The sequence below is a fragment of the Coregonus lavaretus genome (genome assembly GCF_964263955.1).
Source record: "Coregonus lavaretus genome assembly, chromosome: 3".
Taxonomy (NCBI): Eukaryota; Metazoa; Chordata; class Actinopteri; order Salmoniformes; family Salmonidae; genus Coregonus; species Coregonus lavaretus.
In genome coordinates, this window is record NC_139990.1 from 11,151,010 (window position 1) to 11,167,852 (window position 16,843).

The 16,843-nt window shown below is 43.6% G+C and overlaps 1 protein-coding gene across 1 annotated transcript in view; it reads left to right on the plus strand.

Annotated features, from left to right (window-relative positions):
- Positions 1-16,210, plus strand: part of LOC311121175 (uncharacterized protein) — a 90,817-nt gene extending 74,607 nt beyond the window's left edge. Inside the window, exons 54-57 of the mRNA XM_084157930.1 lie at positions 11,844-12,002; positions 12,428-14,617; positions 15,823-15,873; positions 16,138-16,210. Coding sequence (XP_084014056.1) covers positions 11,844-12,002; positions 12,428-14,617; positions 15,823-15,845 — 2,372 coding nt within the window. The 3' untranslated portion in view covers positions 15,846-15,873; positions 16,138-16,210. The remainder of the gene's footprint in view (positions 1-11,843; positions 12,003-12,427; positions 14,618-15,822; positions 15,874-16,137) is intronic.
- Positions 16,211-16,843: the final 633 nt, after the last annotated feature.

Below are 16,843 nucleotides of genomic sequence, written 5' to 3' on the forward strand. Positions count from 1 at the left end.
CACCTGTGGTAAATTCAATTGATTGGACATGATTTGGAAAGGCACACACCTGTCTATATAAGGTAACACAGTTGACAGTGCAAGTCAGAGCAAAAACCAAGCCACGAGGTCGAAGGAATTGTCCGTAGAGCTCCAAGACAAGATTGGGTCGAGGCACAGATCTGGGGAAGGGTACCAAAAACATTTCTGCAGCATTGAAGGTCCCCAAGAACACAGTGGCCTCCATGATTCTTACATGGAAGAAGTTTGGAACCACCAAGACTCTTCCTAGAGCTGGCCGCCCGGCCAAACTAAGCAATTGGGGGAGAAAGGCCTTGGTCAGGGAGGTGACCAAGAACCCGATGGTCACTCTGAAAGAGGTCCAGAGTTCCTCTGTGGAGATGGGAGAACCTTCCAGAAGGACAACCATCTCTGCAGCACTACACCAATCAGGCCTTTATGGTAGAGTGGCCAGACGGTAGCCACTCCTCAGTAAAAGGCACATGACAGCCCACTTGGAGTTTGCCAAAGACCTATCTGCAAAGAGGATCTGCAGAGAAGAATGGGAGAAACTCCCCAGATACAGGTGTGCCAAGCTTGTAGCGTCATACCCAAGAAGACTCAAGGCTATAATCGCTGCCAAAGGTGCTTCAAGAAAGTCCTGAGTGAAGGGTCTGAATACTTATGTAAATGTGAGATTTCAGTTGTTGTTTTTTTACATTTGGAGACATTTCTAAAAACCTGTTTTTGCTATGTCATTATGGGGCGTTGTCTGTAGATTGATGAGGGGGAAAAAACCATTTAATCAATTTTAGAATAAGGCTTTAACATAACAAAATGTGGAAAAAGTCAAGGGGTCTGAATACTTTCAAAATGCACTGTATATACTAGGCGGTGTCAGAGAAAGGCCCAAAACATTGTCAAGGACTCCAGTCACCCAAGTCATAGACTGTTGTCTCTGCTACCACATGGCAAGCGGTACCGGAGAGCCAAGTCTAGGTCCAAAAGGCTCCTTAACAGCTTCTACCCCCAAGCCATAAGACTGCTGAACAAGTAATCAAATGGCCACCCAGACTATTTGCATTGACCCCCCCCCCCCCCTTTTTTTTGTTTTTACACTGCTACTACTCGTTGTTTATTATCTATGCATAGTCACTTTACCCCTACCTACATGTACAAATTACCTCAACTAACCTGTACCCCCGCACATTGACTCGGTACCGGTACCCCCTGTATATAGCCTCGTTATTGTTATTTTATTGTTACTTTATATTTTTTACTGTAGTTTATTTAGTAAATATTTTCTTAACTCTATTTTCTTAACTGCATTGTTGGTTAAGGGCTTGTAAGTAAGCATTTCACGGTAAGGTCTACACCTGTTGTATTCAGCACTTTCTATGGCTTGTTTTAAAAATAGCGATATTTTGGCGACGATTTCATTTTCAAGTAACTGAAAGTGAAAGGTGTAATCTGAATAAAGGGAAAAAGGCCATTCTTGAACATGGGGTGAGACATTCTTACTCATCTGCTAGAGAACCAGTTTGGATTTAAGTATAACTTTTGTTGGGGTGGCAGGTAGTTTAGTGGTTAAGAGCGTTGTGCCAGTAACCGAAAGGTCGCTGGTTCTAATCCCCGAGCCGACTAGGTGAAAAATCTGTCTGTGCCCTTGAGCAAGGCACTTAACCCTAATTGATCATGTAAGTCGCTCTGGATAAGAGCGTCTGCTAAATGACTAAAATGTAATGTATGACTGAAGCCTTTAATGAGAGGTCTAATGCTTTAATATTTAATAATTTCTGCCCTCCGAATTCATATTCATTATAGATGTAAATAGGCCCGTTTAATTTTGTCTGGCTTGCCGTTCCAAATAAAATGGAATATACACTGCTCAAAAAAATAAAGGGAACACTTAAACAACACAATGTAACTCCAAGTCAATCACACTTCTGTGAAATCAAACTGTCCACTTAGGAAGCAACACTGATTGACAATAAATGTCACATGCTGTTGTGCAAATGGAATAGACAACAGGTGGAAATTATAGGCAATTAGCAAGACACCCCCAATAAAGGACTGGTTTTGCAGGTGGTGACCACAGACCACTTCTCAGTTCCTATGCTTCCTGGCTGATGTTTTGGTCACTTTTGAATGCTGGCGGTGCTTTCACTCTAGTGGTAGCATGAGACTGAGTCTACAACCCACACAAGTGGCTCAGGTAGTGCAGCTCATCCAGGATGGCACATCAATGCGAGCTGTGGCAAGAAGGTTTGCTGTGTCTGTCAGCGTAGTGTCCAGAGCATGGAGGCGCTACCAGGAGACAGGCCAGTACATCAGGAGACGTGGAGGAGGCCGTAGGAGGGCAACAACCCAGCAGCAGGACTGCTACCTCCGCCTTTGTGCAAGGAGGAGCAGGAGGAGCACTGCCAGAGCCCTGCAAAATGACCTCCAGCAGGCCACAAATGTGCATGTGTCTGCTCAAATGGTCAGAAACAGACTCCATGAGGGTGGTATGAGGGCCCGACGTCCACAGGTGGGGGTTGTGCTTACAGCCCAACACCGTGCAGGACGTTTGGCATTTGCCAGAGAACACCAAGATTGGAAAATTCGCCACTGGTGCCCTGTGCTCTTCGCAGATGAAAGTAGGTTCACACTGAGCACATGTGACAGACGTGACAGAGTCTGGAGACGCCGTGGAGAACGTTCTGCTGCCTGCAACATCCTCCAGCATGACCGGTTTGGCGGTGGGTCAGTCATGGTGTGGGGTGGCATTTCTTTGGGGGGCCGCGCAGCCCTCCATGTGCTCGCCAGAGGTAGCCTGACTGCCATTGGGTACCGAGATGAGCTCCTCAGACCCCTTGTGAGACCAAATGCTGGTGCGGTTGGCCCTGGGTTCCTCCTAATGCAAGACAATGCTAGACCTCATGTGGCTGGAGTGTGTCAGCAGTTCCTGCAAGAGGAAGGCATTGATGCTATGGACTGGCCCGCCCGTTCCCCAGACCTGAATCCAATTGAGCACATCTGGGACATCATGTCTCGCTCCATCCACCAACGCCACGTTGCACCACAGACTGTCCAGGAGTTGGCGGATGCTTTAGTCCAGGTCTGGGAGGAGATCCCTCAGGAGACCATCCGCCACCTCATCAGGAGCATGCCCAGGCGTTGTAGGGAGGTCATACAGGCACGTGGAGGCCACACACACTACTGAGCCTCATTTTGACTTGTTTTTAAGGACATTACATCAAAGTTGGATCAGCCTGTAGTGTGGTTTTCCACTTTAATTTTGAGGGTGACTCCAAATCCATACCTCCGTGGGTTGATAAATTTGATTTCCATTGATCATTTTTGTGTGATTTTGTTGTCAGCACATTCAACTATGTAAAGAAAAAAGTATTTAATAAGATTATTTCATTCAGATCTAGGATGTGTTATTTTAGTGTTCCCTTTATTTTTTTGAGCAGTGTATTTTGCTCATATAATTTAAAAAACAAGTCGCTAGGTGTAGGTAAGGCCATAAGCAAATAGGTAAGCTGGGATATGACTAAAGAGTTAATCAGGGTGATTTTTCCACAAATAGACAGGTATTTTCCTTTCCATGGAAGCAAGACCTTATCTATTTTTGATAACTTTCTATTAAAATGTATTGTAGTGAGATCATTTCTTTTTTCGGGATATGAATACCAAGTATGTCCACTTCACCGTCAGATTATTTTATTGGTAAGTGTTATGATGAGTTTCTGGTATTTAGAAGTTCAAGATGCAAGAATTTACTTAGACATTCTGTGGAGATTTTACCAAGTATTTATTTGATCACGAGCCCGTGGGTTCATCTAACTGCCCCCTTGTCAGTTGAACTGCCCATACACACAGTCACATCTTTTATACTCTTGGTTACACATTTCTTCAACCACATCTGGCCATCGTCAATGAGCACTCCCCTTCTATGTCATGACCTCTTACCCCCAAGCAGGACATTCCCTCCGTACATCATTCTAATATAAACCCCACTATCTTCCTTGGACAGATTGGAATTTACTACCCCAGACTTAGTCACCCAGAACCACTCATCCATACTAACTTTAACATAGTTACACACACTCATATGAAATGGCCTCATACCCTCATCAGTAAGCTACATGGTAATGTAAAAGTTGTATTTTTCAGTGATCCAATACGTAATATAGTACACATCATAATTTGGTTGTAATCCAGAGAGGTTAGAACAATTATCTAGATCCTCTATGAGGCTGTGGAGGGATCCAAATTGTGGATTTAAAAGAAAACATGAATCATCAGCGTACAATGACACCTTTGTTTTTAAGCCCTGGATTTCTAGCCCCTTGATATTATTGTTGGATTTGATTTTAATAGCTAACATTTCGATGGCCATAATAAATAGATATGCCAAGAGTGGACACCCTTGTTTTACTCCTCTTGACAGTTTAAAACTTTCTGAGAAGTAGCCATTATTTACTATTTTACGCCTAGGGTTACTATACATAACTTTAACCCATTGTATAAGAGATTATCCTAAATTGAAGTATTTCAGACCGTTATATACAGTTGAAGTCGGAAGTTTACATACCCTTAGGTTGGAGTCATTAAAACTCGTTTTTTTCAACCACTCAACAAATTTCTTCTTAACAAACTATAGTTTTGGCAAGTCGGTTAGGACATCTACTTTGTGCATGACACAAGTAATTTTTCCAACAATTGTTTACAGACAGATTATTTCACTTATAATTCCCTGTATCACAATTCCAGTGGGTCAGAAGTTTACATACACTAAGTTAACTGTGCTTTAAACAGCTTGGAAAATTCCAGAAAATGATGTCATGGCTTTAGAAGCTTCTGATAGGCTAATTGACATCATTTGAGTCAATTGGAGGTGTACCTGTGGATGTATTTCAAGGCCTACCTTCAAACTCGGTGCCTCTTTGCTTGACATCATGGGAAAATCAAAAGAAATCAGCCAAGACCTCAGAAAAAAATGTGTAGACCTCCACAAGTCTGGTTCATCCTTGGGAGCAATTTCCAAACGCCTGAAGGTACCACGTTCATCTGTACAAACAATAGTATGCAAGTATAAACACCATGGGACCACGCAGCCATCATACCGCTCAGGAAGGAGACTCGTTGTGTCTCCTAGAGATGAACGTGCTTTGGTGCGAAAAGTGCAAATCAATCCCAAGAACAACAACAAAGGACCTTGTGAAGATGCTGGAGGAAACAGGTACAAAAGTATGTATATCCACAGTAAAACAAGTCCTATATCGACATAACCTGAAAGGCCGCTCAGCAAGGAAGAAGCCACTGCTCCAAAACCGCCATAAAAAAGCCAGACTACGGTTTGCAACTGCACATGGGGACAAAGATCGTACTTTTTGGAGAAATGTCCTCTGGTCTGATTAAACAAAATTAGAACTGTTTGGCCATAATGACCATCGTTATGTTTGGAAGAAAAAGGGGGTGGCTTACAAGCCGAAGAACACTATCCCAACCGTGAAGCACGGGGGTGGCAGCATCATGCTGTGGGGGTGCTTTGCTGCAGGAGGGACTGGTGCACTTCACAAAATACAGTGGGGGAAAAAAGTATTTAGTCAGCCACCAATTGTGCAAGTTCTCCCACTTAAAAAGATGAGAGAGGCCTGTAATTTTCATCATAGGTACACGTCAACTATGACAGACAAAATTAGGAAAAAAATCCTGAAAATCACATTAGGATTTTTAATGAATTTATTTGCAAATTATGGTGGAAAATAAGTATTTGGTCACCTACAAACAAGCAAGAGTTCTGGCTCTCACAGACCTGTAACTTCTTCTTTAAGAGGCTCCTCTGTCCTCCACTCGTTACCTGTATTAATGGCACCTGTTTGAACTTGTTATCAGTATAAAAGACACCTGTCCACAACCTCAAACAGTCACACTCCAAACTCCACTATGGCCAAGACCAAAGAGCTGTCAAAGGACACCAGAAACAAAATTGTAGACCTGCACCAGGCTGGGAAGACTGAATCTGCAATAGGTAAGCAGCTTGTTTTGAATAAATCAACTGTGGGAGCAATTATTAGGAAATGGAAGACATACAAGACCACTGATAATCTCCCTCGATCTGGGGCTCCACGCAAGATCTCACCCCGTGGGGTCAAAATGATCACAAGAACGGTGAGCAAAAATCCCAGAACCACACGGGGGGACCTAGTGAATGACCTGCAGAGAGCTGGGACCAAAGTAACAAAGCCTACCATCAGTAACACACTACGCCGCCAGGGACTCAAATCCTGCAGTGCCAGACGTGTCCCCCTGCTTAAGCCAGTACATGTCCAGGCCCGTCTAAAGTTTGCTAGAGTGCATTTGGATGATCCAGAAGAGGATTGGGAGAATGTCATATGGTCAGATGAAACCAAAATAGAACTTTTTGGTAAAAACTCAACTCGTCGTGTTTGGAGGACAAAGAATGCTGAGTTGCATCCAAAGAACACCATACCTACTGTGAAGCATGGGGGTGGAAACATCATGCTTTGGGGCTGTTTTTCTGCAAAGGGACCAGGACGACTGATCCGTGTAAAGGAAAGAATGAATGGGGCCATGTATCGTGAGATTTTGAGTGAAAACCTCCTTCCATCAGCAAGGGCATTGAAGATGAAACGTGGCTGGGTCTTTCAGCATGACAATGATCCCAAACACACCGCCCGGGCAACGAAGGAGTGGCTTCGTAAGAAGCATTTCAAGGTCCTGGAGTGGCCTAGCCAGTCTCCAGATCTCAACCCCATAGAAAATCTTTGGAGGGAGTTGAAAGTCCATGTTGCCCAGCGACAGCCCCAAAACGTCACTGCTCTAGAGGAGATCTGCATGGAGGAATGGGCCAAAATACCAGCAACAGTGTGTGAAAACCTTGTGAAGACTTACAGAAAACGTTTGACCTCTGTCATTGCCAACAAAGGGTATATAACAAAGTATTGAGAAACTTTTGTTATTGACCAAATACTTATTTTCCACCATAATTTGCAAATAAATTCATTAAAAATCCTACAATGTGATTTTCTGGAGAAAAAAATTCTAATTTTGTCTGTCATAGTTGACGTGTACCTATGATGAAAATTACAGGCCTCTCTCATCTTTTTAAGTGGGAGAACTTGCACAATTGGTGGCTGACTAAATACTTTTTTTCCCCTCTGTATTTTGTGAAGTGCACCAGTCCCTCCTGCAGCAAAGCACCCCCACAGCATGATGCTGCCACCCCCGTGCTTCACGGTTGGGATAGTGTTCTTCGGCTTGCAAGCCACCCCCTTTTTCTTCCAAACATAACGATGGTCATTATGGCCAAACAGTTCTAATTTTGTTTAATCAGACCAGAGGACATTTCTCCAAAAAGTACGATCTTTGTCCCCATGTGCAGTTGCAAACCGTAGTCTGGCTTTTTTATGGCGGTTTTGGAGCAGTGGCTGTGAAGCAACATCTCAAGACATCAGTCAGGAAGTTAAAGCTTGGTCGCAAATGGGTCTTCCAAATGGACAATGACCCCAAGCATACTTCCAAAGTTGTGACAAAATGGCTTAAAGACAACAAAGTCAAGGTATTGGAGTGGCCATCACAAAGCCCTGACCTCAATCCTATAGAACATTTGTGGGCAGAACTAAAAAAGTGTGTGTGAGCAGGCCAAGCCTGACTCAGTTACACCAGCTCTGTCAGGAGGAATGGGCCAAAATTCACCCAAGTTATTGTGGGAAGCTTGTGGAAGGCTACCCAAAACGTTTGAACCAAGTTAAACAATTTAAAGGCAATGTTACCAAATATTAATTGAGTGTATGTAAACTTCTGACCCACTGGGAATGTGATGAAAGAAATAAAAGCTGAAATAAATCACTCTCTACTATTATTCTGACCTTTCACATTCTTAAAATAATGTGGTGATCCTAACTGACCTAAGACATGGAATTTTTACTAGGATTAAATGTCAGAAATTGTGAAAAACTGAGTTTAAATGTATTTGGCTAAGGTGTATGTAAACTTCAGACTTCAACTGTATCAATTCCAGTCGTACTTTATCAAAAGCCTTTTCAAAGTCAGCTATGAATACCAGGCCTGGTTTCTCATATTTTTCATATTTATTTCATCATTAACATTTGCTTCCTTCATGTGACCGACCAATACTGGCTCATGCATGTGACATTTACATTTACATTTTAGTCATTTAGCAGGCACTCTTATCCAGAGCGACTTAGTTAGTGACAGACCAATACCTCACGAGGCTTCTTCTCTCTAAGCTGAGACCTTGAAACAAGGTTCTGGGCGTACTGCCAAATTGCAGATACTGATAGTGAGGATTCGTGCAATCAGTCACTTGCATGAGCACATACATTGGTTATTAGAAAAGCACATAAATAGAACACAGAAATTGGTTATTAGAAAAGCACAAACATAAAAATGTCCATCACATTAGGATTAATAATATCCCACAATACCTTTTTTTTGTCCATGTGCTATGCATTTTGCTAGAATGTTTGCATCACAACACTGAAGTGTAAGGGGCCTCCTATTTTTTTTAATGGACTGGATCTTTATATTTACCACTTGGGTCCTGTTTCAGTAATAATGAAATCAGACCTTCTTGTTGAGTATCTGATAATCTACCATTTTTATAGGAGTGGTTAAAACATGCTAATAACGGTCCTCTGAGTACATCAAATAAAGTTTGGTATACCTCAACTGGTATGCCATCCAGCCCTGGAGTTTTACCGGACTTAAAGGCTTTAATTGCATCACGAAGTCCCTCCTCTGTAATTTGTCCTTCACATGGGTCTTTCTGTTAATTTTACATTATTAATTTTAAAAAAATCCTTACAATTAACTTCGGTTAGTGGAGATGATGAAAACATATGCTTAAAGTACTTTGCTTCCTCTTTCAAATTATTGTTTGGTGACTCTGTCATTTTTAAGAAGTTTCAGTAAATTATTTTTGGTAGCATTTCTGTTGAAGATAAAAAAATAATTTGTGCATTTTCCCCCATATTCCATCCATTTCACTTTATTTTTATAAAATATAACACTTAATCTTTTTTAAATAAGTTCCTCCATTTCTTTTTGTTTTTCCTCTAATTTCTGTGCCTCTATGGTAACGTTTTTATTGCTATCTATCTGTACTGTTAGTCACTCTATTTCCTCTGTTAATATGAACTCTTTTGACCTAAATTGCTTTTGTTTTAAAGAGGAGTATTGAATTGCATGGCTTCTAAAGGCACATTTTTAAAGTGTCCAATAAGGGGATCTGCTGTACCTATGTTATGTCGGGAAAAAGTCTGTTATAAATTATTTTGTCCTGGTTAAAAACAAGTTGTCATCCAATAGGCTTTGATTACATTTCCAATATCCTCGCCCATGTGGAAATTCTATAAGAGTAATGTATATGCCGATTTATTTGATGGTCCGAACGCATTCTGTTCCCTATTAACACTTTTTTTTAAACTTTTGGTTCCAGCAAGAATGACATAAGAATGTAGTCAAGACTACTAGGTTGATTGAGCCTCCACCATGAATATCTCATTCGGTCAGGATATTTAATCCTCCATATATATCCACTAGTTCCAATATATCCATGATATTCATGATTTCCTTAAGTGCATGAGGATGTATTAAAACTTTATTATAATCTCCCACCATAATAATAGTATTGTATTGCTTGTAGGCTTGATAAATTATTATATGTATTTTCAAAGACTCGTGGATCATCATTATTTGGACCGTATAGATTAATGAGCCAAATCTGTTTATGGTACAATAACATATTTAAAAGAATCCATCTACCTTGCGGAATCTATTTGGAAAATTTGCACATTCTGATAAAAATGATTGTTAATTAATATCGCCACCTCCCTTTTGAGTTTCTTTGCCCATGGGAGAAGTATATTCCCCCGCCCCAGTCCTTTTGCCACACAACTACATCTAAAATTGTTAAGTGACTTTCCTGTAAACAATATATATTATATTCCTACTCTTTTAGCCAGGTAAATACTGATCTTCTTTTCTTATTATCTGCTAAGCCATTACAATTATAACTGTCTATACAGTGGGGGAAAAAAGTATTTAGTCAGCCACCAATTGTGCAAGTTCTCCCACTTAAAAAGATGAGAGAGGCCTGTAATTTTCATCATAGGTACACGTCAACTATGACAGACAAAATGGGGGAAAAAAATCCAGAAAATCACATTGTAGGATTTTTTATGAATTTATTTGCAAATTATGGTGGAAAATAAGTATTTGGTCAATAACAAAAGTTTCTCAATACTTTGTTATATACCATTTGTTGGCAATGACACAGGTCAAACGTTTTCTGTAAGTCTTCACAAGGTTTTCACACACTGTTGCTGGTATTTTGGCCCATTCCTCCATGCAGATCTCCTCTAGAGCAGTGATGTTTTGGGGCTGTCGCTGGGCAACACGGACTTTCAACTCCCTCCAAAGATTTTCTATGGGGTTGAGATCTGGAGACTGGCTAGCCCACTCCAGTACCTTGAAATGCTTCTTACGAAGCCACTACTTCGTTGCCCGAGCGGTGTGTTTGGGATCATTGTCATGCTGAAAGACCCAGCCACGTTTCATCTTCAATGCCCTTGCTGATGGAAGGAGGTTTTCACTCAAAATCTCACGATACATGGCCCCATTCATTCTTTCCTTTACACGGATCAGTCATCCTGGTCCCTTTGCAGAAAAACAGCCCCAAAGCATGATGTTTCCACCCCCATGCTTCACAGTAGGTATGGTATTCTTTGGATGCAACTCAGCATTCTTTGAGTTTTTAACAAAAAGTTATATTTTGGTTTCATCTGACCATATGACATTCTCCCAATCCTCTTCTGGATCATCCAAATGCACTCTAGCAAACTTCAGACGGGCCTGGACATGTACTGGCTTAAGCAGGGGGACACGTCTGGCACTGCAGGATTTGAGTCCCTGGCGGCGTAGTGTGTTACTGATGGTAGGCTTTGTTACTTTGGTCCCAGCTCTCTGCGGGTCATTCACTATGTCCCCCCGTGTGGTTCTGGGATTTTTGCTCACCGTTCTTGTGATCATTTTGACCCCACGGGGTGAGATCTTGCGTGGAGCCCCAGATCGAGGGAGATTATCAGTGGTCTTGTATGTCTTCCATTTCCTAATAATTGCTCCCACAGTTGATTTCTTCAAACCAAGCTGCTTACCTATTGCAGATTCAGTCTTCCCAGCCTGGTGCAGGTCTACAATTTTGTTTCTGGTGTCCTTTGACAGCTCGTTGGTCTTGGCCATAGTGGAGTTTGGAGTGTGACTGTTTGAGGTTGTGGACAGGTGTCTTTTATACTGATAACAAGTTCAAACAGGTGCCATTAATACAGGTAACGAGTGGAGGACAGAGGAGCCTCTTAAAGAAGAAGTTACAGGTCTGTGAGAGCCAGAAATCTTGCTTGTTTGTAGGTGACCAAATACTTATTTTCCACCATAATTTGCAAATAAATTCATTAAAAATCCTACAATGTGATTTTCTGGATTTTTTTCCCCAATTTGTCTGTCATAGTTGACGTGTACCTATGATGAAAATTACAGGCCTCTCATCTTTTTAAGTGGGAGAACTTGCACAATTGGTGGCTGACTAAATACTTTTTTTCCCCACTGTACTTATTTCACCATTATGAGATACAAGTTTCAACTCTATTTATCATAATATATGTTTGTAAACGTACCATTAAAAAGTACCATAATAATTTAGCGTCCGTATAGCTGATATTTGCACTGCTACTGAGTAAACCAATTGTTCTCCACTATTCCATCCACTCACTTCTCTACCTACTTATCCCTCTCTCCCTCGTGCTCTCTCTCTCTCTCTCTCTCCTCCCCAGCTGTATCCCGTTTGCAGGAGATCTGTAGAGAGCAGAACCAGACTGAACTCCTCACCACGGTCACCAGCAAACCTGAACCAATAGCGGTCAAGCAGGAGATTGTGGAGTGCCAGGTGGTCTCCCATCAGGCATTGGGGCAATTCTTACCGCCACAGAGAGGTAGGAGAAACACTGGTGAAGTGAATACTATCTTACTGTTAAGCTGCAAAAAATGATAATACTGTAATTATAAACTGGGTTGTTCGAGCCCTGAATGCTGATTGGCTGAAAGCCTTGGTATATCAGACCATATACCATGGGTATGGCAAAACAAATATTTTTACTGTTCTAATGATGTTGGTAACCAGTTTATAATAGCAATAGGGCACCTCTGGGGTTTGTGGTATATGGTCAATATACCACGGCTAATGGCTGTATCCAGGCACTCCGCGTGGCGTTGTGACTAAGAACAGCCCTTTAGCCGTGGTATATTGGCCATATACCACACCTCTGGCCTTATTGATTAGGTATATCTCTCACTCTCTATTCAATTAAAATAGATACCTCCCTCTCTCTCTCTCCCTACCTCCTTCTCTGTCTGTCAGTAAATCGTTGTTCTAGCGTTGAGGGGTCGGAGGTGAGGGGTCAGCAGCAGGGGAAGAGGAGAAAGGTGTCTAGCCCCCCTGAGGGTCACACTGTCCCGGTCATCGGTCTGTCATCCCCTGAAGTCACCAAGTCTTCTGACACGTACACTGTCAACCAGACACACACAATCACACCCTCACACACACAGTCCAACACTAAGCCGAAACTCACACCCTCACACACACACTCTGAATCTCAAACAAAACTTAAACCTTCACGCACACACCCCAAACCCAATTCAACCCCCCCAGAATCTGCTAGACCCAAACTCCCTCCCCAACCTGCCACCAAGCCCTCAGGTATCCCTGCCAACAGCCTGACTGTTGCCAAAGAGTCCTCTAGCAAGAAACCCACTCACACACTGTGCAAACCCACACACACACACTCCAATCCAACACACACTCGCTCCAATCCAACACACACACTCTCCAATCCCCCAAAAACACTCTCTACCAGTAGCCATAAGCTCACTGACAAACATTCGGACCAGAATAAGTCTCAGAAACATACTGAAAAGGCTAAACACACTCGCAAACACAGTGACCGCAAACACACTGACAAAGCCAAAGACAGACACAGTGACAGGACCAAACGCAAACACACTGACAAATGTTCTGACTGCTCATGCTCTCACACCCCCTCTAAGAGACGTCATCGTAGCTCCAGCCGTTCCTTCAAAGCCCCCCCCAGAGCTAGTCCCTCTGAGCCCCCCCTGCCCTCCCCCTACTCCCCCGCTTCATTCTACCACACCAGAGCCACTTCTGCAGTGAGCCTAACCCAGGTCAACCCCAGCCAACCATCCTGCCTAGTCAACAAACAACTACCCAAACAGTCCAGCCAACCAACCAAGAGACCCCCCAACCCAACCTCAGCAGCCAGACCTCTCCAGACCCAGGCCAACCCCCCCAACAACACCCCTGACCCCCACCTACACCCAGCAAGAACCGGACCCAGTACCCCCCCACCCGGACCCATGACCCCTCCACCTCCACCTCCACCCCCGGCCACCCCTCCCTGCCCCGCTCCTCCACCCCCACCCCCACCCCAGCCAGATCCTGTCTCCGCCTCTGGGGGTAAGAAGAAGACTTCCATCGTGGACTGTGATCAATTTGTGGAATACTTTGTCACTTTGTTGAGGTCCCCCCACCTACCTCCTGCCCTAACCACCCCAGAGAGAGCAGGGGGAGCCGAGGCTCATACCAGGGCAACAGGCCCTAACCCTGGAGGGGAGGAGATGAAGGGTGACTCAAAAGGTCATTCCATCACCATAGTGGCGGCGTGTCCCAACCCGCTAAAAAGGAAGCTATCCCTAAAGGAACCAGAGGACAGTGACCCCTGGAACTACGAGAGCCGACAGTTCACCCCCAACTCCAAACCTAACCCCAACTTCCAGAACCCCAACCCTAACTCCAACTCTAACCCCAACATCCAGAGTTCTAACCCCACTTCCAATTCCACACTTGCCCAGGGGGGTTACACTGGAGGGGTTACAGTTAGTCCATTTTCCTCTAACCCCACTGACCCACAGCCCCTAGAGATTCTACCTGGTTCCACCTACCCTGGTACAACCTACCCTGGTACAACCTACCCTGGTTCCACCTACCCTGGTTCCACCTACCCTGGTTCCACCTACCCTGGTGCAACCTACCCTGGTTCAGGTTACTCTGGAGTTGTCAGTGTTAGTCAGTTCACTTCCAACTCCCCCACTAACCCTATCCCTATTCCCAGCCCCAGTAACACACAGTCACAGCCACAGGCCAGGTGGTCTGAGGGCTTCTGGGGAACATACTACCCAGCTATAGGCTACCCAGAGGCAGGCTACCCAGGGGCAGGCTATGTTACAACAGGTCAAGCTGGTACTTCCTACCCTGGAGCTGTCTCTTCTGGAAGTGGAGCGGACTACCCTGGAGGTCTGCTCTACCCAGGGATGGGCTACTCAGACAAGGACTACCGTGGACAGGCTTACCCTGGGTCTGGGACTGGACTCGGCTCTGCTGGGACTGTGATGCCCTCAGGCAGCCTCTACTCTACTACACCATCTCCAGCCACCCCCAGCCATTTGACCTTGACCCAGCCATCGCTTGACCCAGCCAGCTACGCCGCCTGGACTGCTACTGCCACCGGGGTTGCCATAGCAACCATCGCAGCAGGTACTACTATTGGGGGTGGGTACCCATGGGCCAACCTCTTCCTCAGACCCCCTGCCTATTACGTTTTGTCTCAGCCAGCACTGAAGTGGGCACGCTACTGCAGCAATGTCATCAAGACCAAAAACAACCTGCCTGCTAATGCTACGGCTAATGCTACGGCTAATGTTACATCTCCTCTTATGGCTACCCCATCTCCCACATCTAGCACTGTCACTGCAGCTACCACTTCTCTCCCTTCTGCTTCTCTTAGTGTGATGGCTAACAGCTAGCACCTCAGCTACAGATTTAGCTAAAGCTGCTTCACGTACTACTGATGCTAATGTTACGGCTACTATTGCTATGCTAAGCGATGCCATGGTGATGCTTGCTTCTGCCCCTCCCCCTCCCAGCTTGGAGGAAGGGTCCCGCCCTCTGTGGCCATATTAGGACAGAGACTGTCCCAGTTTTGTAGTGCTGGGTGGTGAGTGCTCTGTCTCTATTGCTTTACAATATCTTTGCTGTAACACTGTAATGCACTTGTCTTTTTCTACAAGCACTGACTTTGCTGATAACTACTTTGTTGAGGGAAAATGTACTTGCTACAATTGTGATATGTTGTCTCACCTAGCTATCTTAAGATGAATGCACCAATGTAAGCAACTCTGGATAAGAGCATCTGCTAAATTACTAAAATGTAATCATGTATAAATTGTTTTCTTTTTTTATTTAACCTTTATTTAACCAGGTAAGCCAGTTGAGAACAAGTTCTCATTTACAACTGCGACCTGGCCAAGATAAAGCAAAGCAGTGCGATTAAAAACAACAACACAGAGTTACATATGGGGTAAAACAAAACATAAAGTCAAAAATACAACAGAAAATATATATACAGTGTGTGCAAATGTAGCAAGTTATGGAGGTAAGGCAATAAATAGGCTATAGTGCAAAATAATTACAATTAGTATTAACACTGGAATGATAGATGTGCAAATAGAGATACTGGGGTGCAAATGAGCAAAATAAATAACAATATAGGGATGAGGTAGTTGGGTGGGCTAATTTCAGATGGGCTGTGTACAGGTGCAGTGATCGGTAAGGTGCTCTGACAACTGATGCTTAAAGTTAGTGAGGGAGATAAGTGTCTCCAGCTTCAGAGATTTTTGCAAATTTGCTGTACTGTATAGCTACCAGTAATTTATCTTGTATGTGTGTGTCTGTTTCTACAGAGTGTCTGCCACGCCCTCAGTGAGGACCCCGCCGGCCTGGATTTCCTTAACGTGAGTTAGAGCTCTGCTACCCGACCCGAGCCCGGCAGGCCCCGACATTATACATCGGGTTAAGGCCGGGTAGGGCTTGTTTTGTCATCAATAACTAGGGTACGAGTAGGGCTCGGTTATCACTAAATTGATCACTAACATTTTGAAGGTGAGCCATTTGCTCGTGCTCTGCTGCCAGTACAGTCATAACATTGTGTCAGAAGTGCTTCAACCTAGCCATAAGAATTAAGGGAACTGACCAGAATGTGTGTGCATGTGTTCCAGGTGAAGCACTGACTGCTTGACCATCGCTGGACCTGGAGGAGACGCGAACACACACACATATACACACACACACTAAAGAAACTAAGGATTTTGTTACCGAATGTCAGCTTTAAAATGAAAGATTCTTGGTTTTCCTCCATTTTGTATTACTTAAAGGTAACTTCTTGCCAGAGCGTGATCTGTCTGGTGGCTCAGCATAAGTAGTTACAGCCCTGTGGGAGGGGCCTAATCTTGTCTGAACAAACTCACATCCAATCACTTGAAAGCTGTTTAGTTTCCATGGCTACTTTTTTTACGTTTTACTTTTTTAAAGATACAAGACAGTATATTTTAATTGCAAACCAAGCGAATGTTATACTCAAGCAATGTTAACCATTTAAATAAGCCATAAAAGATTCAGTTGATGGTTGATGTTTGTTTGAATGTGTATTATTATGTTTAATGTGAATATTATTTTTGTATCTTATACGTTGGTAGCCCTTTACACTCGTACCCGTATACAGGTTGAAAATGGCAGATTTGCGGCACTAATAAGCGCCTAAATTGGAACGTAGTGGCTGTACAGTAACACGCTATACATGACGTCAAAGCTCTGTTTGTGTGCCTCACAGCGCTCTATGGGTTTTGACTGAAAGCCTTTCTGAATTTGAGCACTGTGCACAACAAGAAGTTGCCCCGTCCTTCGCGGTAATTGGCCAACTTTTGA